This window comes from Cynocephalus volans, chromosome 11 (genome assembly GCF_027409185.1).
Source record: "Cynocephalus volans isolate mCynVol1 chromosome 11, mCynVol1.pri, whole genome shotgun sequence".
Lineage (NCBI taxonomy): Eukaryota > Metazoa > Chordata > Mammalia > Dermoptera > Cynocephalidae > Cynocephalus > Cynocephalus volans.
Genome location: NC_084470.1, coordinates 79,887,819 through 79,911,507, shown reverse-complemented (window position 1 = coordinate 79,911,507; position 23,689 = coordinate 79,887,819). Strand labels below are relative to the sequence as shown.

The 23,689-nt window shown below is 39.6% G+C and overlaps 1 protein-coding gene across 2 annotated transcripts; it reads left to right on the top strand.

Moving 5' to 3' along the window:
• The first annotated feature begins 9,091 nt into the window (after positions 1-9,091).
• On the top strand, positions 9,092-20,972 carry PROK2 (prokineticin 2). 2 transcript variants are annotated; one of them, XM_063115181.1, is made up of 4 exons: positions 9,092-9,187; positions 12,765-12,890; positions 19,123-19,185; positions 20,868-20,972. In XM_063115181.1, exons 1-4 carry the CDS (start codon positions 9,092-9,094, stop codon positions 20,970-20,972), a joined length of 390 nt encoding a protein of 129 aa, XP_062971251.1. The 2 variants fall into 2 exon arrangements, with proteins under 2 accessions (XP_062971251.1, XP_062971252.1); XM_063115182.1 differs by lacking the exon at positions 19,123-19,185.
• Positions 20,973-23,689: the final 2,717 nt, after the last annotated feature.

Below are 23,689 nucleotides of genomic sequence, written 5' to 3'. Positions count from 1 at the left end.
ACTTTCATTAGGGTGAATTGCATCTATCAGCTTGAGAATATTTTGGAAGTAAACAAATGAGAGGTGTTAGTAATTTGCTACTTGGGATTCTCAAAGTGAGAGTTTATCGCACCAAGAGTAATTTTCCAATCCCTCCCATTCAAACCTATGCTATCCTTCTTGCTAATTCGTGGGTCAAAGGTTGACAATACTTGCATGTACGTTTAGCAAATCTAAATTCTGCCTAACCCTGTGAAAAGCAAATGACAGCAGTGGCTGTCAGGATGCTTTAACACTGCACACCTTGATGGCCGTCTTTCTTTCACTGTTGGGACAGTGGAACAAGTGATTGCAATGACTCAACATATAGGGCAAGAATCTCCCTAAAAGTAGTCTCCTGTTTTTAGAAAATGTATTTGTAACTGTTTTGTAGATGGGTATCCATACCTCAACGAGGCACCTGTATGGTCAAAAAAAACTTGAACTAGGAGGCAGGAGACCCGGGACCTATTCTCAGCTCTATCTCCTAGTTCCTACGAGATTGAATCGTTTTGATTCTCAGTTTTCTCATCTGTAAAGCAAGTTAGATGAATTAGATTTTGTCAACATTCCTTGTATTTGATTGATGATTTCATCCAAGACTGGCTACATATTCAGAACAATTATTCTAAATTTAGTGGGGGTTTTGTTAAGGCTTAGATGTGGTCAAGATAAGGGATTTAGATTTGCCTATAACTTTACCCTTGACACATGCAAAAAGTGCTCTGTGACCAAATATTTTGGAAATGCTGGGTAGCACCAAGTTAGGCTGGTTTCTTCTTGCAGGACTTCTCAAAGACTTTAATGTGTAATATAAATTGTGGTTCCTTAAGAGGTCTCTGAAATTAATTGATCATAAACTTCAACATTTTTCTAAGAAAAAAAACCTGTCACTGGCAGATGCTGTGCCAGAGTCCTCAGCTTCCAGTGCTAGGCTCACTCTGCTGACCCTTCTGCCTGAAAAAGCAAGCAGGATGCCTTTGATAGGTCACTTACCTTAGGAGAGCAAAGGTGCCAAGTCCCCTCTTAGAACTCCAACAAATGAACCTGAAGACCAAAAACATAAAACATTGATGACCCGATTCCTTCACACACAGAGAATAGCAGCTCTTCCGAACCCGTTCCTCTGGCAGAAAAAAATCTCCCCAAACAGAAAGTCACATGCATAGAGTTGCACCTATTGTCTGTCATTTTGTTTTTAAGTCCTGATCTTTGAGTTGTTGGGGGGTTGGGGGGAGAGAGAGAAAAGCAGGTTTTAAGAAGAGTTCAAGGAAAAATCACACCATAGTCATTGTTTGTTGCTTCTGGTTATTGGCTACCTAAATTTTTTATGGCAATTCTTAAGTAAATGATATAAATTTGAGAAGAAGTTGTAATAGTTAGGTATTTGGCATTAGATCAACTAGGGTTGAAACCCAGCTCCACTAGTTAGGAGTTAGTGTGATTCTGTATAACGTAGTTAATCTGTCTGAATTTCACTTTCCTCACCTGTAAAATAGGGATTGTGATAGTAGCTACCTCATAGGGTAACTGGAGGTGTTCCATAAGATGTATTGAGATTTATTGAGTACTTACCATGTGCAAAGCATAGAAAGAGACAGCCTTTACATTTAGAAATAGAAGTTTTGTAATTGGTTTGTTTGTATAAATTCCTATACCCAGATGTCTTATTTCTTCCAAGTCCTTTCCCTCAGTAAAAAAATTAATATAATTCAAATTTAGGAGAGAAAAATAAATTCCTAAATGAAATTTGTGTGGGATAGCTAATAAATGTTGATCTAAAATAATAAAGAAGTAATTACCTAGCCCTGGTTTTTATTTTAAGAAAATTCTCTTCTATTTGAGACTTTATCTCTGGAAAGTTACCAAATACACTACAGATTTGCATAATAATCTCTTCCTTTTAATGAAGTACATGATACATAAGCCTTAGCCTTAAGGCCCATCTTCAATGCTAAAAATGAATATTAAGTACATTCAGCATTATAATGAATAAAACCTGAATCTTTTAGAACCAAATGTTCATCCTGACTCCTCATATCATTTCAAATGCACTTTGTACTAATTGTTTTAAGAAAACTCTTTCTCCTGTATTAATATTTCAACTACTTAAAAATAGGTAAACTTTATTGTACATTATCACTTGAATAGAACAAATAATTTTTAGTGCCTCCATAGACAATTGGCTTTCAAATTGAATCTTGATAATTTATTTTTAAAACTAAAGAAAAATCATCAGCATTGAATTAGATTAAAATAGATGTCTTATTTAGAATTATAATAGGAATTCATTTTTTATATGTCACACTTAAAGCATGGTTATTATTTTAAAAAGATATTTCAGGCTGACATTAACACGGGTTTGTTAACAAGAAAAGTCACCATGTAATAGTACGGTGATAAAGAATGAAGGGGAAAAAAAACAAAGAGAATATCTATTTTACTTTTTTTGAACCCATCTAAATGAAAAATTATTTTCACAAAGACAAATGGGACCCAGTTATGAAATTACCAGGCCCACATATTATGCTATAATAATTAGAAGTCATATGAGGAAGATGTATAAAAAGTGAGTCCTCCAGCAAGTTGGAATCACTTTTTAAACAAGAGCTTCGTGAAAAAGAGTAACAAAAGTTGTCTTCATTTATATAGTTGAGAAAATGTTTCAGGCTTCCATTCAAGATGGCAGAATAAACACACATTTATTACCTTTCCTCCTCAAATTCCACCAACAAATATTATTGAGCGCCTATGATGTAACAGGCAATCGAAATGAACATGCAAGGGATCCATCAGCAAGCCAGAACTTGGGCAAATTCCCGAAACTCAGGAGACAGAAGAATTACACTGGTAAACCAGAGAGAGCCTCAAAAGTGCAGCCATAAAAGATCCCAGGAAAAGAAGGTGGTAACTAATTTGCCCTGTGGGGCACTAAGGAAACTCCAGGATCCTCTTTATTATCTAAAGCAGAGGTCAGCAAACTTCCTGTAAAGGGCCAGATAGTAAATATTTTCAGCTGTGTAGATCATGCAGTCTCTTGAAAAAACTCAACTCTACCCATGTAGTGTGAAAGCCATCACAGAAAGTACATAGACAAGTGTGACCATGTTCCAGTAAAACTTTATTTACAAAAACAGGCAGTACGGCACAGTTTGCCAACCCCTGATCTAAAATTTAACCATTGTGGCTATATTATATGAACTGGGCAAATAAAAAATGGTTAAGGGGACACTGGCCAGAATTTTGTCTCCAGTCCCACCTCTTCTTTGCTCCCTAGGGCTGTCTGAATACCTTTCCCCATGCCTGGGAAACTGCTAGCACCCCCAGCATCCCCACTGCCAATCAGTTATACGAGGCGAGTCTTGACATTTCTTTCTCCACCTTTTATCTTAACCAACAGCAAACTCTCTATTTCACTCCTTCAGTGAATCAGTTCACTTCCCTGCCTCTTTACTGCCAACGTTAGCAGAAGCCACCTGGACTGCTGCAGTCACCTCCCATCTGACTGCTCTCTTCCACTTTCTAGTATCCTCTCCACATTTTTAGTCATTTGTTCATCTAGTATTTATCAAGTATCTACTATGTGCCAGGCACTCTTCTAGGTACTAGAGATAAATGAGTAAACAGAACAATTTTTTTTTAAATTCTGATCTCAGGGAGCTTATATTCTGGTGTATATGTGGGGTGGGTGTGGCAAGACAATAAAGAATAGACATATAATAGAATATGCTGGAAGGTGTTAAGGGCTATAATAAAAAGCAAAATAAAAAAGGAGTAGAGTATGGGGCAGCTGGAGAGCTGGGATCATTGCAAATTTAATTAGGGTGCTCAGGATAAGCCTCCTTGCAAAAGTGAGATTTGAGCAAACGCTTGAAGAAATAAGAGAGTCAGCCACTGGCTGTGAATTTGGGAAAGAGCCTTCCTGACAAAGTTCCATGATAGGAGCATGCTCTGTGTGTTCGAGAAAGTTCCAGGAGGCCAGCGTGGATGGAGCAGAGCAGGCAGGAAGACAAGCGGTAGTAGTAGTCGATGAAGCCAAAGATCTAAAGGTCTCTGTGAAGGAAATAAAAAATCACTGCAGGGTTTTGAGCAAAGGTCTAACTTACCTTTTAAAAGAGTAGCTGCGGCAGCCAAGTCGATGATAGGATGCAGAGGGCAAGGGTGAATCTGGGAGGACAGTCACGAGGCAATGACAGTGATGGAATCTAGGCTGGAGATGATAGGGGCTCAGAGCAAGAATGATGGCCATGACAGAGGGCAATGTGGTCAGACATACGAGGGTACTTCAAAAAGTTCGTGGAAAAATGGAATTAAAAGATAATATGATTTTTTTCCACGAACTTTTTGAAGTACCCTCTTATTTCATTGTAATATATTCTATTTTATGTTATATTTTATTAAAATATACACTAATATATTTTAATAAATGGATTAAAATATATTTCTAGGTATAACTTGAAGCAAAGTCAACAAGATTTCCAGGCAGATGGGCCTTAGGTGTGAGAGAAAGAGACAGGTTAAGGTTGACTCCAAGGTCATCCTTGGAAGGATGGAGTTGCCATTGAGGAAAGAGGTTGGAGTGGGGACCTGAAGGAGTTTGGGTTTGAATATGCTGAGTCACACTGCAGTGAGGGTCTTCTTCGTAAAAGCTACTCATGTAATGCTCCCCCCTCGCCCCGCCCCACAGTTACTTTTTCTCCTTCCCCAACAATGATAAAGACCAAGATCTTTAGCGTGGCCTGTATATACCCTGCATTTGGTCCCTGCCACCCTATGGCTCCATATTTCTTGGCTCGTTTCTTGGACCACATTGGCCGTTTTGCAGTTCCTTGAACATTTGGTGCTCTCCTCAGTCTCCAGCACAAGCTGTCTCCTCTGCCAGGACACCCAGACACCCTCCACTCCGGTTGCCTCATTCAGTTAAATCCAGCTCAGGCTTCAGCTCTCATTACAGACCCCATGACTTTAAGGACACCTTCAGGTTTCCTTGTATGCTCTCTCATAGTACCCTCAATTTGTCTCCTGTCATTGTACAGTAATAGGATTATTTGATTCGTGTAGTTCTCCCCACTAGACTGTAAGCTTCCAGAGGGCTGGGTTCACATCATTTTGCTCATCATTGTACCCCCAGTGCACACAACAGTTGGCATGTAGTAAGTGCTTAGTAAATACCTGTCAAATGGATGAAATGCATGATGGTTTACCACCCACCTAAAACAAAATATCAGTTTATACATTTACTCTCTTTCACAGTCTTTTGTATAGTTCTTGTATAAGGAGTACTGAACTAGAAAAAAATACAAAGGAAATAACACAACATAATCATTGTAATAATAATGATTAATATCATTCAAAGTTCATTATGCTCATTAAGGAGTCGCAGCTATGCATAACCCCTTTCCTGTAGAGTATGATGCTGCTCCCCAGATTTCTGGTTCTCCTCAGAAACCAGAGTGAACTGCAGACTTGCATTGTCTGTCCCCTTGAAGATAGACTGCCATGTGACTTGTTTTGGACACTAAATATGAGCAAAAGTGATATAGCATATCTATTACAGGCATAGGTATTTAAAATCTGGTGTGAAACCTTCTAGCTCTACCCACCTGTATTAGTTTCCTGTGGCTGCCATAAGAAATGTCCACAACTGGGTGGCTTAAAGCAACAGAAATTTATTCTCTCATGGTTCTGGATAAGTCCAAAATCAAGGTGTCAAGAAGACCATTCTCCCTCTGAAGGCTCTAACAGAGAACTCTTCCAAGTTCAGACGGTTGCTGGTAATCCTTGGTGTTCCTTGGCTTGTAGATTCCTCACTCCAGTCTCTGCCTCCATCTTCCCATGGCTTTCTCCTCTGTGTGTGTGTGTGTCTCCTTTATGTCTCTGTGTCCAAATATCTCCCTCCTTTCTCTAGTAAAGACACCAGTTATTGGATTTAGGACCCACCCTAATCCAGTATGATCTCATTAAAACTCGATTACAGCTGCAAAGACCCTATTTCAAAATGTGGTCACATTAACAAGTACCAGGGTTATGACTTGAAAATAGCTTTCTGGGGGACACGATTTAATCCACAATACCACCCTATGCTGGCAATTGTGAAGCACATGTTGTAATGGAGCCTTCACCAGCCTGGGTCTCAGAGTGACTGCCATGAGACAGGTTTGTGTCTCCCAGCTCTCCTCATTTCAGTTACATGTCCCCTGAGTAGAGTGGCAGGCTGAATCACCTACACCAGGTAAAGTGTCTATCTCTCTTGCTTTTTGCTGACTACATTTAATTGATCCATGTAAATTAAATGTGTCTACACTGTATATCATTTGCTTGTAACCTGTCTCTGGACTGTCTCCCATTCCCATAGGATATATTCCTGTTGATCACCAATTATTTACTGAGTGTCTGCTAAATGTTTATCATTGTGCTGTGTGCCAGGAGGGATGTGTGGGAAATTGGACACAAGATCCTAATCACCAGGAGTAAGCAATCTAATCTGGTGGACAAGACAGAAGACATATATTAGTGTTGGCTGAAATTTTCAGGGGAGACCATATAATAAGACTTATAAGAAGTAACCCTAACTGGACTTCCAGACTGTTCCAGGCACCATGCTAAGCACTTCGCAGGTATTATTCCCTTTAAGCCCCATGGGGGTTATATCCCAGGAGGTTGGTATTTTATAACCGTTTCACAAAAGAGGAAACAAAGGTTTAAAAAAGTTAAGTGACTTGCCCTGTGGTCATACAGGGTTCCAATCGAGGTCAGCGTGACTCACAAACATGGGTCCTGTGAACTATCCTGTACTATATCTTCAATGAAGCTGGGCGTTGACGGTCTGCTACAATATGGTAGTCTACACTCTACAACACACAAGGTTCAGTTCTCCTCCTACAGTTATCCCTGGGCTGAATTGATCATATGGCAATATCAACAGGTTGCAGTAACAAAATATAATAGAATAAACTACTCTTCAATCTCGACTTAGCTGTTAGTGGGTTGGCCTTCCTACCTAACTTATTTTTATGAACTAATCCAAACTCATTCTTTCATCTTTCCCTTTATAAGAATTGAAGTCAGACATCAATTTTCTAACTTGGCCACGATACAAAGACATATCAAGAGCTTTCATTCCTCCTCTAAAGCATCAAAACAATTAAAAGTCCCCAAAGAAACATCATGAAACCAAACCAACTCTATTTTTAAGTGTTTCCAACCTGTTTCAAAACAGCGCTATGAGAATTGTTTTCCAAATGGCCCTGTAAGAAGCCAGCCACTTTTGAAATCTGATTTTCTTCTATGTAGACATAATGTGTTTTCTATGCTTGGAAAAGCAGGGAATACCCAACCTGGCATTCAATAGCAGCAAATATGAAATAGACCATTAAAAAAAAGTTGTAGGAATGTAAAAATCTATGTTGACTGGTTTTTACATTTACCCGACAGCATTCCCATGCTAGCATTGGCATGCAGACTGGAAAAGGAAACTTTCCACGAGTCTGTCACCTGCTACTGTTTCCACTTATTCTACTGAATCCAATTTTAACAATTTTTAAAAGTTAAAAAGAGTTTTATTCCTTTTGGGTTTTCTGTTTCAGGATGTTTCTCAAGCATAACAAACACGTGTAAAAAAAGGTTTTAAAAATCAGTAGGAGATTTGAGTTTCTAAATATTCAGCTGTTTAACATTCAGATAATTGTCTGCCCTTTTTTTTTTTTTTTCCACATTTCGTCTGAATGCTTTGGCATGGGGGAGCCCCACAGTAAGTCACTTCGTCCCAACTCTCCTTACTGCATTTATAAATGAATATACAAAGAGGCTGCAAGATGCATCTGCTTTTCAACAGCTTGTGATCCTTAAGGGACAGGAGAAAGCCAGAGGTTCAGAGTATTCAAGAAGAGAGTTGGGCTTCCCAAAACTTCGGTGCGTGTAAGTTTGGTATAGTCACACCATGATATTCTCGAATCATTTTTGTTGAGGAAAACAGGCTGAGATTTTGGAGCTAGGCTAGGGCCAGCGATGGATGGAAAATTTGTCACTTGTCTTAAAACCCAGTAGACACTCAATTCTTGTTTACATAACTGAACAAATCACAATAACGCCATATCGCACCTTCTAAGACCGAACAGTGATTTTCCTGGGCTGGAAAGTTAAAGAAGGGAGAGCTGCCTACCTACGGCTAAAGGGTCCTCAGGCCGGCAGACGGAGCCGGGGTTCTCGTTTCCCTTTGGTTTCATCCAGAACTGCTGTGCCTGAAGCTGGAGCGATGCTGGAGGGAGGAAATACTTGCGAGGAGAATCGGAGAGGAGAGGGCAGGGAACAGATGTGAGCAGAAAGGAAAGTCATTTGAAGTGAAAGTGGAAGGACAAACCCATCCATGTCGTCAAGGATGTGGGATTAAGGGTGATTTTCATCTCCCTTTGTTTTTTCCCTGCCTTCCACGTTGCCGTCTGTCTTTCCTAAGTTACTCGGCCGAGAGAACAGCCCCCGTGGCCCTACCTGGCAGACAGCAGGCGCTCCGCATAGTCTTGCTCAACCAACGAACACATTCAGGGCTGTTGGCTCACCCCCCACCGCCCCGTCCTCGTGCACAGCGCCTGGCACGTAGTAGGCGCTCCCGAAACATCTGCAGAGCAAATGCTCTGCAAGTTTTCCGCCCTGAGCACGTGGCGCTTTGGAAACCGGGACAGCGAATGAGGGAGTGTCTGAGCCTACAAAAGCGATTCAGGCGCGTGCGAAAGGCGGCGGCGACGACAGCGGGGCGGATGGCACGGAGCGGGGCGCCCCGCGGGGGCTGCTGCCTGCGTGGCGCCCGAGGCGGGGGCGCGGGGCGCGGCGCGGCGGCCGGGCCGGGGTGGGCGCGCGTGTGCGCGTGGGGCGTGGGGTGTGTGCCCGCGCCGTGCCCCCTGCGCGTGCGGCCGGGCGGGCGCCGGCGTGAGTCACCGCGGGGCTCGCCTTTATAACGGCCGCCAGGCTCGCGGGAGCCGCCGCGCCCGCCCGCCCAACGCCGCCCCGCGCTCCGCCGAGCGCGCCCCGGCCCCGCGTCGCCAGCCGCCCCCAACCGCCGGCCAGTCCCGAGGGCGTCATGCGGAGCCCGCGCCACGCCCCGCTCCTGCTCCTGCTGCTGCTGCCGCCGCTGCTGCTCCCGCCCCGCGCCGGGGACGCCGCCGTGATCACCGGGGTAAGCGGCCCGGGCGCACCTGTCCTCCCGCATGCGCGCCCGGGATGCGCCCAGCGGGGATCGGGAAGGAGACCGTGAAGGGGAGGCGAGGGTCGTCCCGGGCGGGGACCCCTGCCTCAGTCACCCTTTGACATAATTGGGAAAGCACCCTGCTCCAAAAGCTGCAGACGGCCCGGAATATTGGGCGCGCCCTGGTAGAAAAAGTGACAAGAGTGTCAGCCTCCACCTCTGTGACCACCTTCTCCCGCTGACTTCCCCGCCTCACCCCACGCTGCGCTCCTTGGCTCGGGTCTGGGTTTTTGTTAAGCTGAGAGAAGTTTCTTTTAGAGACCTGTCAAGTACTTTTCGAGGCGCCCCAGCCTCGAACCTTAAATTTTGATGGCCCCTTCCTGAAATGCAGCGGAACGAGACGAATACCCCAGCGGCCGGGGGTCTTAATCCCACATTCAAGGAGTTTGCTCCCCGATGTGTCCTCCGCGCAAACCCTTTGAAATAACTTGGTCCAGGGCCATGTGTGAGCTTTGAAAAGCAATTGTGGTCGCTTCCTTCTGGGTTCCGGAGCTCCCCCTACCCGCCCCCCAAGAGTCTTGAGGTTCTCCCTGTAAGGGTTTTCCATTTCTGATTCCTGATAAAGCACCTCCAGTGCGTAATTATGGATTTGGCTGTCGTGTACATGTTTAAACTTAGAGAAGTCATCTTCATCATTTTCGGAAGTAGGAATTAGTTCAATTCTCTCCTACTCCCAACAATATTCTTTGTGTGGATCTGAAAAATGAGTTTACTGTATGAAATAAAGTCCAGACTAGTTTACATCAACAATGCAAAACTGCTACCGTTTCCTGGTTGTTCAACTAACTGCTTTACTCTTTATTGACTTTTTTAATGGCGGAATTATTTTACACCTTCATTATATTACTTCAAATATCTAAGTGCACGTGATAGGATTTAAATAAGAATTCTATATTTGAAATGATATATAGATAATGAATCACATTTAACTTTGAAGGAAATGTCGTAGTCTTGAGAAAATGAAGCTCTGTTGTCTTTATGTTAATAGATTTATGGCATTTTGGAAGCCCTTGTGCTATGATAACATTTGGTTATATCCTATAGATATTTAATTATATGCTTTGTGATATTATTAGAATAGAGGGGTTTTTTTTGTTTTTTTTTTAAATTATTTGTATAGCTTTGTCAGTAGCCAGTCCATGTGGTTGAAAAAAGTTTTCACAGGTCTTTCTAATACATAAGAATGGAAGCATGGTTGGGTTTTTCCCTCTCTTCCCCTGCTGGCTCATTTTAAATTTCTACTAATCCTCTGAGCCCAAGATTCCTTTGCAATATAAGTATCTTTTTGTTCCATTCACAGGACAACACTATTTGAATAGATCTGCGATGGGTTAAGTATGAAGGGCTTTAGGAAACGGCTGTCTAATTAAAAATATATAAACCTGTTTAATTCTTTGTAAATTTTCCAAGAACTGAAGCTTTTGGTTACAAAATGAAATTTTATCGCATTGGATGCTTATCTGTTAGAGAGTTTAGACTTATTATGTAGTTGTGTGTGTTGTTTTGTCGTTGTTGTTAACTAAGTGTTAGGAAAAGAGAAAATTGTTTTTTCTAAAGCAATATGGCAATAAAATGTAGTTATGTCTCTGACAGGAACCATCTGGATTCAAATGAAAAACTCAGTGACTTATCTAGATACATTGTATATAGGATGTTAAACATCCAAGTGATTGATTGAATTTTAACAGATTTTGGCTAGATTTTTGATTGCCCTATAAAAAGAGCTAGTAGGGCTTCAGAATTTGGAGTATTGAGCATCTGTTGAAATAAAATACTGGCTGAAGTTTCCACCATAAATGTACTTTTTTTTTTTTTTTGGTAATATATGTAGGTATTTTGAAATTTGATTTATATGTTCACATAGATTTGTTAAAACCATATTGGGAAAGATTGTTGACTGACCATCTCATTTATGGCCACATATACATGATTTCTGGCATACAGATAAAAACTGGAAAATGGAAATGTTTAGATCTTGTCCTATAAAATCCAAACACCCCAAGATGAAAATTGTCATTTTTATCCAGATGCTTGTTTTAAATAGACCCAGAAAAAAGAAATATTTGTGGGGGAAGTAAATAAACTCTAAAGCAAGATAGTTGGTCACTTTTAATGAAGAGTAATAAGAATGTGCCATATATTTACATTTTGAGAAGTTATAGTTGTCTCCCAAACTGAGAACTTTGAAGGACTGTTTTAGTTGTTTCCATAAGTGTACATTTAAATTTGTGCCAAATTATAGGCTTTTTTAGTCTCTTGCATATACTCTTGCATATACAAAAACAAATACAGGGTGTTTTTACTTTATCAGTAGCAGAGCAGATTACCGCACACCATTCAAACAAAGCATCCTGGTTTTTGTTGGTTCTAGGAAAGAACGGTAGTTCTTCAGATCTATTTTCATGCAAATAAATTCAGATTTCATTATTTATTTCTACTTAGTAGAATATGGAAATTCCTTTGTGGTTGATTCTTTGATTATATGTGTTTACTCTATTGGGAGCAGGTGCCTTTAGTAATTACTGTTGATAATTGCATCTGTCACTTGTATTTCTATATCTGATGGATCTTGTAAGATAGTTCAGCATTTTGTAATGTACACATATGTATATCCCGAAACAATAATTTTCTTTTTGAAGGTTATTCACTTGAAAGAAGAGCAACATAAGGCAAAAATCTTGGTCTGTCCATTCTCAACCTGTGAGATTTCTTTTTTAAAAGAGGAAATGGTGAAAATCAAGTTAGTGGCGTGAGAAACATCAAGTTTCATGAACCAAAATGCAAATATTTGAAAGGGAAAATGAGCACTTCTAAAATTTACATCAGTGCCTTTATGGGTCTAGAGTGTTTCATGCCAGATTTAGAGACAATTTAAATCTCTTATTTAAATTGAGCCCAATGTATTCTGCAGTTAATAGTCATAAAATCTTGTGATTCAATTTATGTAGTTCCTAATGGACATTTATAGTATAAGACTAATACAGACTCATTCTTCAAGTTCAAAGCCAACTCAGCCATAAAGCACTAGAAAAAGAGAGCTGATGTTGTTTTTCAAAAACTGGGTTTTTTTTGTTTTTTTTTTAAAGATGACCAGTAAAGGGATCTTAACCCTTCAGTTGGTGTTGTCAGCACCACATTCTCCCAAGTGAGCTAACCAGCCATCCCTATATAGGATCTGAACCCGTGGCCTTGGTGTTATCAGCACCGCACTCTCCCAAGTGAGCCACGGGCCGGTCCTGTTTTTCAAAAACTCTAGTGTTTGTTTAAGATTTCCACAATCTGGGGGGCTATTACCTAGTCCACTTTTGAAAAACTGGAAAAATCTATTCTGGTTAGATTTTATTGTAGATATATATAAGCAAACAAGGATTATAGTCTTTTTATAAATGTGATTTTTAAAATCATAGCATTTGGATATTTAAAGAGCATTTTCACTGCTAATTTTAGATTTCCTTAGCCTGAGTCTTCCCCACTATCTATATTTATCTGTTTGTTTATTGCATTTCAGGCCTGCGAAAAGGACCTCCAGTGTGGTGGAGGAATGTGCTGCGCTGTTAGTATCTGGGTTAAGAGCATAAGGATTTGCACACCTATGGGCAAACTGGGAGACACCTGCCATCCGCTGACTCGTAAAGTTAGTATATATATTTGTATTAATGGTGGTTCTCTTATGTTGGGATAACTTAACTCCAAGCAAAGCCTGTGTGACATGAAGTCCAGGCATAATGTGCTTGAAATGGGAAGTTAAAGAAGATAATGGAAAACTACCCACTCGCTCCTTAACCCCTTTCATTTCAAAAAGTTGTATACTCTACCATCCTTATTCTAGTGATAATTTTCATATCATTGCTATCATGGCATTAGAAACATTTTATCAAAATCATTTCTAACATATGAATTTACTTAAAAAGTTATTTAGGACAAAAATATATGTTATACACTAGTATGCTTCTTTGCATAAATCAGAGCACAGAAGTTCTCTTGAAAAGACTTTTAATTTTAGATCTACCAATAAGGCAGAAGTAAATAAGCTTTTAGTTTTGTGTTTTGCAGAAAATCACCAATAATACATACAATTACTCTTGTATCTCAATTTACAAGTTCTGTATTTTGACTGTACCTACAGGATACATTATTCACAATTTTAGAGATTAATGATATTTCATTTATCAATTTACTTTATTATCTAGCATCTCAATATCACAGTGACCTAAACAGTACTTTTGAAGAGTTATTGACAGTAAGTGGCATGACCATAGGATAGCAGGACTGTACAGGTCTTTAGAGGTTGTGTGCCCAGGTGTTGCAGACTCACCAGTCTGCAAGGGCCAGGGAGGTTTAAATTATATCAGGAAGGGTATGGGTGTGAGACAGAAGGGAACAGCAAAGCATGTGGAGCTGGAGTTCCTTGACCTTCAGATCGAAAACTTTCGAAACACAGTGTTGTCTCAGCAAAATCCCCCAGGCATGTCAGGTTGCAATGCCTTCCTCTACTAGCACCTCCTTGTTTTACCCACCAGTAAAGTATAGTCCAGAGGCTTTGAGACGAGTCCTAGGCCAGGTGTCTTGTTGGAGACAATTCAGTCTTTCTATGGTGTTCTCTCTACCCATTGTATACTCTCATTTTCAATAATAGGTGAAATGTTTTCAGAGCAAACTGAATTCCATCTTTTACCTTATTTTCCACATGTGACTTAGGGTTTAAAACTGTCATAGATGTGCCAGACATCTTTCCTGTACTCAACAGTCCCAGACAATGGTTAATATTTTGCCCTTCTCAGTGTGCACTTAATGAAATAAATTGTGGTCCATTGACATTGGTTTAGCTCTGGGAGCTGCACTGTGGATTCCAGTTGTTTGGGCCTATCTGAAGACCGAATTTGCTTCTGGCTTTCCTGTGGTTGCCTTGTGAAATGCTTCCTGTTACACTTAAACATTTCTTCCCGTGGTTTTACCACGCAAGACTGTACTGTTGTTTTTAAACATGATATGCACCTCTTATTCTTGGACGTTTTAAGACAGAAGAGGTTTTAAACCGTTAGTTGCCTGTCTCGATGCCAAACTCCCCACAAGGAGGTGAAACTGGCATGACTGCCTTTGGTGTCGATCTGAGTTTTTTAATCACCCTCATTCAATGTGAGTCATCTTTTGTACATTTAAGTCACTGTCTCCGAAAAGTTTACTCTTAACCTTCTCCTTTAAGAATTATGTTGTTTTTATACAGTGTTAGTATCTAACTTGACATGACCCAGATACTAGAATCAGGTAGCCTGTTTGCTGAAAGGACAACTGAAAAGTAACACATTCTGTGGAAACATTTTTGTATTCATATCAATAACAGTTGCCATTTGTTAAATGCTATGATATACCAGATAGTCTATGCTAAATGTTGTGTATGTATTTCTTATTCAATATGACAAGCTTGTGAAGCAGGTCTATTTTTGTCATGTTCTATGTACAGTGACATTAAACCTCAGAGGGGTTTAGTAAGTAGCTGAGGTCACCTAGGCTGTACCTAAGAGAGAAGACACAGAGCCTCACTTCTTCTGATGCTCCACTGTTTGTGTGGTATCAGTCACCATTCTGTACTCTTCCTCTACCTCAATGAAAGCAGTCATGTTTAATTTGAATATTTTTTTAGTCCAGTTAACCAAAACTGGTTTGCGTGGATAATAGAGACAAGATGTTCACTAGGATGAGTGATAGCAGTCCAAGTGGGAATTTGTGCCACCCTGTAGTTTTGATGAGCTTTCCAAGTCTGAGATAGAACTGAATTCTATTTTCTCGGTTCCTAGACAACTACAAGTTCAGATTTAGTGCAATGTCAATTCTGAAAGTGAACAAAATCAGTCTCCTCTCATAAATCTAGATACATCTCTAAGGTTTTGTTTTCATCATGGGTCTAATAATAAAAATCTTTAAATAACAGCTTATGGTTTTTATAGTAAAATTAAGTGGTAAAATAACAGAAGTACTAAGAGATAAAATTTTATGCCAGACTTTAACTTCCCCCTATTCAGACGTCCACTTGAAATGTATTTCTAGAACTCCATTTTACAACTTTTCACGTTGGTTATTTTTCTGTCTTGAAAAATGCATTTTCAAAAGTAATTTTGATGACCTGTTTTAAGAGTAGGTCCCAGAGTTGTTACTTCTTCTGGCTGAAATTAGCCTATCCTGGCACAAATCGAGTTTCTTCCAGAATATCTCTCAACTATATTGTCTTCAAGAAAACTCATGAAAAAAATTTTTTGTAAATATATCCTGGTGAACGTTATGCTCAGTATTCAATTCTCTTTTTTTGGCAGCTGGATGGTATGGGGATCTGAACCCATGATTTAGGTGTTACAAGGCTGTGCTCTAACCAATTGAGTTAACCAGTGGCCCTCAGTATTCTACTCTGAAGCTTAAGGGCTCATTAGTAAATGGTAAAAATGTAAACACTATATAGAAAATTATTGTTCCCATCTTGGTTTGGCTTAGTCATTAGCCACCAAAATCTGTTTATTTGGGTAAAGTGAATAGTATTTGATGAATGAAACTGAGAACCATAGGTAGGAACTGATAACCACTGAGTTCAATTTACTGTTTTATTTCATATGCATCAATTATAGAGTTTACAGTCACTGGTAAGCTATTATTTATAATTGTATAGTTTGTAACTTTACATTTGATAATTCAAAAATAGAATAAAATATATAAGTTCTCCTAGGAAGAATAGGATATATATTTTCTAAACACATTTTTAAGCAAATAATAGCTTTAACAAGTATTCATTTTTAACACTTGATTAACAGTGACTTACTGGATTATGTCTATAGGAAATGCTTTCTGGGTTTTTTTTTTTAAACAATATTTTAATTTCTATTAATACCTATACTTTTCAAAGTTTACAGAGATTAGCCATTTCCATCCCATTGTAATTAATGTTTGGCTTTGGAAGCTTATAATTATTTGATTCTTTACTATTGCTTATTACATTTTATGAATTTTTTTAAATTTAAGCAAATGTTTCCTCCAATCTTGCTTTTTAATTTTGCTCCACTTTTTATGTAAACATTTTTAGCACCAATTTTTTTTTTTTTAACCTCACTTTGAAACTTGTCTTATACATTTTCCTTTTCTGAAGGAAAAAAATTACAAATAAAAATTTGGATCTTGTTTGATTAAAAAAAAAGATGATTATAAAAATTATTACTGGTTTCCATTTTAGAACCAAACTATGACAAAACATTTTAAACATAATTATAATTTCAGAATATGAAATTATTAAAATTTTAGTATAAAATTAAAAATGATATAATGTAACTAAAAATGTTAGTGGATTATGGGTAGAAGAAAGCATAAGATACTATTGTCTTATCTTTCCTATCACAGATGTCAAGAGCCACTGTCCACATTGGTCTCTTGGGGTAGCATCATAGCTATAGTTACAGTTTCAAATCAGCAAAGAGACTCGCAAAACACAAATGTGCTTTAGTTTAATACAGGTTTTCTCAACCTTGGCACTATATTCCCTTTACTCAGTTTCTCTCAATGGTAACATCTTGCAAAACCACAGTACAACGTCACAAGCAGGATATTGACATTGATACAGTAAAAATATAGAACATTTTCATTACTACAAGGATCCCTCACGTTGCCCTTTTATAAGTGCTATTTTCTCTTTACAAGTGCTGCAAATGAATAAGAACCATGCTTTCTCAAAAGTGCTAGATGTTCTGTTTTGGTAAGTTGTAGAATTTGCTGTTTGGAATTGTAGGCTATTAGAAACTTTAGACTGAGTATTTGGTTGTTTGTAAGGTAAACCATCAAGCATGGACCAAATGGCTCAAATACACATCTTCCATGCACACTTTCTCGTGCATTTGTGACTGTGAGATCCCTATTAGCTTTGTCACATGATGTATGAAGATTTAGAAGTGACGGGAGCAGTCAAGAAGATGGCAAGCATCTCCTGAGTGTATAATAGCAGAAATCGTGGTCTTTGTCATCAGGAGTTCGCAGGTGTAAGGCGAGGAGGGAAATTGCCATGGGCTGGTGCAGCTAAGAAAGGCTGTGGGGGCAGAGAGAGAGACATGGTCTGGATCTTCAAAAAAGGAACTGGGTTTGAGTGAGAATACGGCAGCCATGTGTAAAGGGACCTGCAGTACAGTCTAATCATTATGTTAGGGTCGGTTGGTCCAGTCAGATCCACACTGATGCTTACACATTCTTAGTGCCCTTGATAAGAAACAGAAGACAAAGGTATTTTCAAAAGTTTCACAAAAACATATGACCTGGTGAACATATTTCCAGGGCCCTCCCAGGCCCTAGAGGGGCCTATGCAAGTGAGGGGCTCCGGCCTCTATGGCCTCACAGTAAATCCATCTCTGAGTTTGAAGGCATGGGTCACACTGGGCCTGCTTGATGCCAGGCACGTGCAGGGGGAGGGGAAGCCTCAGGACCTGAGAGGACATCTTTTGGGCTTCAGGGAGTTCATCGTCTATGCAGGAGTCAGGGGGTAGGGTGATTGATAGGCACTTCACAAATATTTTCTTGAGTGTCTTCTGTGTACCAGGCTAAATGCTGTATATGTTCATAAATATAAATATAATCCCCTCTTCAAAGAGGCTGGAATCTGGGCATGGTGCTATTTGAGAAGAAAGCAAAATCTGGAAGAAAAAGGGGCGGGGTTTGACTATAAGCACTTTCCCTTTCTAGCTGGGTGACCTCAGTTGTGCACCTCAGGAGGAATCCACTTAGCTCATCTTAAAACAAGGTGAAAATCTGTCACGTGGGTCTGGGATGATGTTCGTACACAATGCTTTATGAGGCCTGACTCATGGCAGGCAGGCAGTGTTATGTGTTTTTTCTGCCACTTCCAAGGTGCCAATAGCCCCATGTGACTGGCCAAGAACTGGTCGCAGTGTCGTGATGCATAAGGCACAAGACTGTGAGCACCTGAGGGCACTTATTAGTAGCTGAAACTATCTTCCTGGCCATCTATCTTTCATCATTAAACTGTAAGCTCCATGATGTTGAGTGGCCTCTGCTGCTTTGTTTTTTGCTGTTTCCTCGGCATCTAAAATAGGGCCTGATGTGTAGACGGTACTCAGTATCTGCTGAATGAGTGAATGTAAGAAACAAACTTGGTGGTTTTCATTTACAATAGTTTGGCATGCTCATTATAGGTGTATTCCACTTACTTTGGGCTCATTTTCCATGGATATTGCTGCTTGTGTCAGTATTTCTCAACCTCAGCACTATTGACATTTTGGGCCAGATAACTCTTGTTGTGAGGGGCTGTTTTTACACTGTAGGGTGTTTAGCAGCATCCCTGGCCTCTACCCACTAGATGCCAATAGCACCACCTGCCCCCAGGTGTGACAAACAAAAATGTCTCTAGACATTGCCAGATGTCCCCTGGAGACAGAATCAACCCTGATTGAGAACCACTGGCCCACTCAGTAGTTTTAGGCATGGCAAAGGGAAACTCAGTCTCAGGGTCCGAATGGATTATAAAGGTCATTGATTATCACTTCTCATACTATCCACTTGTGATTGTCTAAGCCAGTCCAGCTGCCCCTGCCTCCTTTGAAGTATGCTTGGTGGCCGCAAATGAACCACCTCAGTACACCCTTTGACTCACACAGTGACAGAACCATTCTGAGCACAAGTCTACACTGAGCCAATGGCCAACGTGCCTGTGTGTAAACACTGTTATTAGAGCTTGGAAGGAATAATGTACCAAAAAGATACGAGACCTGGGATGGCTTGGGTGTGCCTTGCTCTGACTGTTCACCACATACAAACCCTGCCCTCCTATTGCTTCTCTTTCTTCCATTTATATTTATTGATCTCAATCATCTCCCTGGCCCTTCCAGAGCCATTTTGGAAATGGAAGCCAGGAAAGAAGAAAGAGGAAGGAAAGAAAAAGGAAAAAGGAGGTAAGAAGAACGTGAGCCTAGTACCACTAAAAGATATGCCCAGAAAACTTAGCCTGTATGTTGCAGAGTTGAGTATGTCCTATCAGTTCAACCCAAAAGTAAGATTTGAATGGTTCTGCCACTGTCTGCAGAAAGCCCTTTTTTTAGCCCCCTTTTTTTTTAAGGCATCTAGATGATGCATCTCAGGTTTTCTCCTAAGGACAGATAATTCGTGTGGGGTGGCCTCTTTTGGTGGAAAATAGCTAATATATTAGAACAATATTGGATAAAGCATTTGGGTTTGGAATCTGGAACAACACATTCTCTGCGTGTTTAAACTACAGGATCCTCGAGGCATGAGTTCGTAATAGTTTGCCTCTCGTGCATTACCCTGAGTCAGATTCAATTGCTTTCCCATTTCATTGACTATAGTATGTCTCCAGGCCTGGGGTTAAACTTTCTCCTTGTAACTTACAGGATAGGCAGATTCTCAAGAAGGCACCATTCCTAGGGGAGTGAATTAGGCAGTATTTGTTGCTTATAACAAAATACCTGGAACTGGGTGATTTATAAGATAACAAAATATATTGCTTACAGTTTCTGAGGCTGGGAAGTCCAAAGTCCATCTGGTGGTGGCAACAGTGACCCAGGGGTCTCACATTGCAAGGTGATCGAAGCAGAGAGAAAGGCTCTCCTCTGTCTTCTTTTAAAGCCCTCAGAACCACGCCCGTGACCACCATTATTAACCCATTCGCTACTGCACAATCCTACAATCCAATCACCTCTTCAAGGCTCCACCTTTCAATTACCATAACAGGATTTCCCACCCTCTTAACAATCACAGTGAGGGCCAAGTTTCTAATACATAAAACTTGGGGGACACAATACAAGCTTCAGGGAGTTGGGGGGGTCATAATTCAATCCACTACAGGGAAGGAGAGTCATTTTCACTCTCTTTGCTTCTGGAAAGCATGCACATTTTGAGTGTACTCTAGTTGCCACTGGCACAGAGAACCACCACACTTGCTGCTGGTCACCCCTCCTCAACCCAGCTTCACTGGTGGCCTGGGCTGGGCTCTTAGTGTGACTCTTGTTGCTAGGTCTGCCTAGATCAGGGTCTGATTTGTGTCATTGCTGCACATTGAGCTTGTCTCCTTCCCTAATTTTCCTCTGTTCCTTTTAAAAAAATTTTCCCAGCACTTTGACTCCTGGCATCTGTGTACAAATGTGTAACTATATATATTCTTATTGATTGTGAATTCATGTTTGTTCGTTATATAGACGTGGTCATGCCCATGGTATCAGGCTCTTTTTAAGGAGCTTTGGAAACGGGGCATTATAAAAAGGAATGAAATGAGAAAAAGTAAAAGGCAGTATAGCTTGATGACTAAAAAAGCTTGGTCTCTGGTCCAGCTGCCAGCCAAGCTTCAAGTTCTAGATATGTGACCTTGGGCAATTTACTAATCTTCCTGTGTCTCAGTCTGTCATCTGTAAAATGGGTATAATCAAAGTATTTGCCATCTTCACAAGGTGATTGTTAGGATGGGAAAGGATAATATATGAAATGTGCTGAGCATATTGCCTAATGAATAGTTAATGCTCAATAAACACTAGTTATTATTATTCAAAGAGATATCTCAAGAATGGTTTGATTTGTTTTGGAAACGTTTCCTGCTCTGACTCAGTTTTCTTTTTAATTGTAGGTTCCATTTTTGGGGCGGAGAATGCATCACACTTGTCCATGTCTGCCAGGCTTGGCTTGTTTACGGACTTCATTTAACCGATATAATTGTTTAGCCCGAAAGTAATCACTTTAGAGTGGAAACTTTAAATGTGAACAGCCACATGTTGTCTGTAAAGTCTTACCTGTGATTGTGCCAAACAAATAACACGCCAGAAAGAAATGCTCTTGCTTCCTCAACTTTCCAAGTAACATTTTTGTCTTTGATTTTTGAATGATTTTTTTAATTGAAAGGGAATTTTAATTTTGGATAGAAATAAAGTCCAAGACATTGTGGAACCAGTTCTCCTTTCCCTGTTTCTGTTTTGGTTTGGTTTGGCTTTTTTTTTTTTTTTTTTAAATGCCAATTACCCATTTTCACAAGAAATGGGAGAATAAGAATTTGATATTTTGTTACAGAAACACGTTCTTTCTCTTAAAATCACCCCCCATACCTACCCCACCACACGTACACACACACCCTTTGGTCTTTCAGGTCTTACTCCTCAAGGAATTTTAAGGTCCTCACTTTATTCTTCTCCATTTCCCTTCCTGCCCCTCCAGTTTTTTATTTGTTTGTTTGTTTGGGGTCTTGTTTAGAAGGGTGGGTCCATATTCATTAGCTGATTGACAGAATTACTGATGAGAATCAAGCTTTTTTGCCTGATATTTAAACAGTGAAAAGAGTGCATAGTCGACTAGACTCTCCAAACTCCTCTTGTGGAGTGGAGGTTGAGGGTGCTTCTGGAACTTTCTTAAACCCGTCTGTGCAAATGGACTTTCAGCTCTGCTGTTTGACTGGTGTGAGGACAGAGGAATAGAAAGCCAAATTAATTTAGTCCAAATTCCTAGATGAGGGCTTTTTATTTTCTTTTTCTTTCTTTCTTTTTTTTTTTTTATATAAAGGACTTCTTTTTCAATACAATATTACATTTAATTCTTTTCTTTTTGTAAAGTTTTTTTATTTTTATTTTTTAGTGTCCTAGTTAGAGGCATTCTAGAAAAATGTCACTTGAGGAAGTATTGATTTGAATCTGGCATAACACTAGTTACCATTTTTAAATCGGTATCAAGTTGTAATTTAAACTTTATTTGTAACCGAAAGGTTGATTGTAATGGATTGCTTGACATCCTGCCATTTGTACCTGTATCAATATTACTGGGTAAAAATTCTGTATCAGAATAATGACTACTGTATATCATTTGATTTATTTTAATATTATATCCTTATTCTTGTCACGGTTGTTGTCAGTTTTTATTACAAGCAGATTTCTATACAGGCCACATTCAAAAATGGGTAAAGACTCTAAAGTTGGTAAAAAATAGTATTAACAGTATGTGCATTTTCATTTTACATACAGGAAAGTTCTGTTTGCATGAATTTTAAGGTAGTACAGAAAATAAACTGTGGAAGTCAGTGAGGTCTTGGAGTGTGAAGGAAAATTATGACATGCAAAACTGATTGTAATCAGGAATGGACTCGTGGGATGTCTCTGCATTGATTCAGCCCCATAGTGATGGAGTACATGGCCTGGGGGTCCACGGTGGTTATTAGGCAGGGTACTAGGTGCTAGCGACACAGTGATGCTCATGTAGTAGTCGTGCCTTCAAAACCCACCAAGTGTCATAAATGGATTCAACATCCCAAATAAACAACTTACGAAATGTGTTTAACTGACTAAACTCGCCCATGCCAACCCATCAGATGTTTCCAAAGGAAAAAAAAAGTCCACTGTATAGTTATTAACTAAGCCAGGGTTTACAATGACATGTTGTGGGTAATTTTACTCCTCCGGCTAACATGTCATATGGGATTTTGCTGTACTAATTACCGTACTTGGTCAGAGAATTATTATTTGGGGTTCAGTTTAGTTTGTGTTCAAGAAATATTCCTCACTGAGTTTGTTGGGAAAAAAAAAAAATTAGACGTCAGTAAGTGGAACTAGGGATGAAGAAACAGACACCCCAAATTTGTTTTCATGTAATATTCAAGGCATCCTTTTTCCTGAGAAGTGGAAACTTAACTGGGTCGGTCATCCATTCTCACTTAAGTTAAAAACATAACTAATTCCTATACGATTTTGCTTTTACATTTACCAAACTAATTTTTTAAAAATTGCTGCCTCAAGGAGTAGACTGCATGTACACAGTCTGGAGAACGAATGTGAAGTCTGTGGAGAAAACTGTGCTCACTGACTCACTCCCATGCAGACAAAAGCAGGACTTTGTTGTTTGCTAACTTTCCCCTTGGTTTTTATTTTTATTATCGTTAGTGTACAGTTCTATTTGGTGGTGATTTTTTAACTTGTTACCAAAATTAATAACTTTCAAATAATTGTTTCAAAAAACTTGTAATCATGCTTCTTGGAGATTCTTTAAAACTATTTTATGCAAAGCATACAAAGCCTTGCACTGTGAAGGCTGTGGTGCTGTTTCTTCCAGTTCCTAGGATGGTCTCACACTGATGTTGGGACTTGATAGACCAGAATTTCTGCAAAGTAAGGCAAGGTGGAAATTTACACAAGAGAAACTAAGTCAACAGTCTCCTTTGATGAAAATATTGTGAATGAATTCCATCCATTCTAAGGTATAAATAGATCTTATGCCAGAAGCTAATGACCAAACTCAAATGGACCTTTGGATTTCCCTGTCATCACTGACTTCCATGAAAACTGTCATTTTTGACTTTAACTTTTTACTAAAAGCATTTTTTTTTTTACCGTAGAAAAGTTTATGTCAGACTATTTCCTTACAAACCCTCCTGTCTAATTGAAGACCTCCACCTTTCGTAGCATTTCAGTGTGG

What these genes read in the sequence shown, in the direction of transcription:
- PROK2 (XM_063115181.1), top strand. Translation starts at nt 9,092, where the DNA reads ATGCGGAGCCCGCGCCACGCCCCGCTCCTGCTCCTGCTGCTGCTGCCG. An exon ending in ACGCCGCCGTGATCACCGGG is followed by an intron (nt 9,188 to 12,764) that starts GTAAGCGGCCCG and finishes ATTGCATTTCAG; the next exon opens with GCCTGCGAAAAGGACCTCCA. An exon ending in GCCATCCGCTGACTCGTAAA is followed by an intron (nt 12,891 to 19,122) that starts GTTAGTATATAT and finishes TGGCCCTTCCAG; the next exon opens with AGCCATTTTGGAAATGGAAG.